Source organism: Rhinopithecus bieti, unplaced genomic scaffold (genome assembly GCF_001698545.2).
Source record: "Rhinopithecus bieti isolate Rb0 unplaced genomic scaffold, ASM169854v2 scaffold_28523, whole genome shotgun sequence".
In the NCBI taxonomy this organism is placed as follows: domain Eukaryota; kingdom Metazoa; phylum Chordata; class Mammalia; order Primates; family Cercopithecidae; genus Rhinopithecus; species Rhinopithecus bieti.
Window position 1 is genome coordinate 253,724 of NW_016812413.1, and position 2,561 is coordinate 256,284.

A 2,561-nucleotide genomic window follows, 5' to 3' on the forward strand; every position below is an offset into this window, starting at 1 on the left:
CTTTTTGAGGACTATAAATCCAGAGGAAGAAGAGAAAGAGGAGGAGAGTTATGTTTTATTGCCATTTTGTGATCTCTCTTAATTACAATGACTCCAGGAAGAAAATATTGCTGTCTCTGCTATACATAGAACATGAAGGCCCCAAATGTCAAACAACTCATCTGAGGCCTCACAGTTAGATAGATAAATAGACTAGATAATCTCATGATTTAAATAATCATGACACAATTGGTCTAATGGTGTCCATATTCTTAGAAAGTATTCTGATTATAGAGTCTTAAGAGAAAACCCAGACTTTCCAATCAGTTTCTGAATAGCCAGCTGCCCATCTTTGTTCTTGAGGCTGTATACCATGGGGTTCAACAGTGGGGTGATGATGGTATAGGTCACTGTCACCAGCCTAGCTTTGTCCGATATATATTTGGCTGAGGGCCACAAGTAGACAAAGGAAGCACAACCATAATGGACAATGACTACAATGAGATGGGAAGCACAGGTGGAGAAGGCTTTTTGCTTGCCTTCAGCTGATGGGATCGTCAGGATGGTGTAGACAATGAAGCCATAAGAAATGCAGATAAATATCAAGGGCATAACAAGCACCAAGACCCCAAAGATGAAGATGACCAGTTCATTGATGTAGCTGTCAGCACAGGCGAGTCAGATAACTGGTGAAATATCACAAAACTAGTGGTTGACCTTGTTGGAGCCACAGAAAGGAAGGCTAAAGATCAAAGTTGGAGCCACAGAAAGGAAGGCTAAAGACCTAATACACCTGATGTATTAGGAAGCCACTAATAATGCAAGTTGCTACCAGTTGTCCACACACTCTCCAGCTCATGAGCACAGTGTAGTGCAAAGGCTGGCAGATGGCAGCATAATGATCATAACCCATCACTCCCAGAAGCAGACAGTTAGTGACAGCAAAACCAATGAAGAAGAACATCTGGGTGGCACAACTTACAAAGGAGAGTGTCCTCAGTACAGAGAATAAGTTGATAAGCATCTTGGGCAGGATAACGATTGTGTAGAAGATTTCCAAGATAGAAAGAACACCTAGAAAGAAGTACATGGGTGTGTGGAGGCTGTGATCCAAGTGAATGACTGAGATGATGATGATGTTTCCACTCCATATAATCAAATAGAGGCAGAGAAAGACCGCAAAGAGGACAAGCTGCAATTTCCCAAGGCTGGAGAAGTCCAGCAGTAGGAACTCAGTGACAGAGGAGGAATTAGCCATGAAAAGTTGATCCCATGGAATAAAGCCAATACGATCAGACCCAGAGATCTTTGGAACTTAAAATTCAGGGAGATTTACCCTCATAAAGTAGCCATGCCAGCCTTGTTTGAATGAGAAACAAGCATGGGAGAGGAAAAAAGAGTTGTAAATGTAAAGAGAAGATCTTCTAAATTGATATGCATTCAAACTGCTATTTTTCTGCTGCTGATTTTAGCAGTGAATCTGGGGACAAATGTTCATAGGAAGTGTACAGTGATTTGCTCAAATAAAGCCTATCCATCAGGTCCCCTACTTGGAGACTTATATAGATCCCATCTAATTTTTTAATAGAGTAATTCCTCCTTACCCAAAGTATTGCTTTCATTGGTTTCTAGTACCCAGGTCAGTTTCAAGTACCCAAGTTAACTGCAATCCAAAAATATCAAATGGAAAATTCCAGAAATAAGCAACTCATAAGTTTTAAGTTGTGTGCCCTTCTGCGTATCATGTTGAAATTTCACCTTTGTGCAGTGTATCCAGACTGTATATGCTATTACCCATTAGTCACTCAGAAGCCGTCTAGTTATCAGATCAACTGTCATGGTATCACCAAGCTTGTGCTCAAGTAACCTTTATTTTCCTTAATAATGACTCCAAAGTGCAAGAGTAGTGATGCTGATATAATGTTATTATTGATCTATTTTATTATTAGTTATCGTTGTTAATATCTTGCTATTCCTAATTTATAAATTAAGCCTTATCATGGGCATGTATTATAGAAAAAAAAACATAGTATATTTAGGGTTCAGTACTATTCACAGTTCCAGGCATACAATGGAGTCTTGGAATATATTTCCTGCAGACTAGAGAGGATTCTTGTAACCTAATGTTATAAAATCCTTTATATTAATTATTATTTTCAATAGTCACACTTTTATCCTGATTACTGATACATATATCAATAAGGGATAGCATGAATAAGCTATAACACCATTGTCTGATGATTCACCTTTCTATGCCTGTTTTTAATACCTTTTCCATCTAGAGAAACATCCATTTATCTTTGTGTTACTTAAAGAGCACTGTTCCCTTTTACAACTAATTATATAACCAATTTTTATGCATTCATTTGTTAAACACAAATTGGTTTTGAACTATTGCTATTGTTTTAGGACTAGCTTTATGATTACTCTACAGACTCTTTCAGGATTATAGGCCTGATTTCTCCTTACAGAAAAGACATGGCTAGAATCATTTAGTTTTGCTTCAGCATTCACTTGTTGCCCATTGTTTTATGTCCTATCCTTGATGTACCTGGCTTGGAGGCCCAAAAGGTTGTCATTCC

General features: G+C 38.2%; 1 protein-coding gene across 1 annotated transcript; it reads right to left on the reverse strand.

The window, feature by feature from the left end:
• Nucleotides 1-267: 267 nt before the first annotated feature.
• On the reverse strand, nucleotides 268-1,237 carry LOC108544963 (olfactory receptor 10R2-like). The gene is given in 2 exon segments (XM_017896389.1): nucleotides 268-749; nucleotides 781-1,237. Coding segments are annotated over 2 exon segments (939 nt in total).
• Between the last annotated feature and the right edge of the window lie 1,324 nt (nucleotides 1,238-2,561).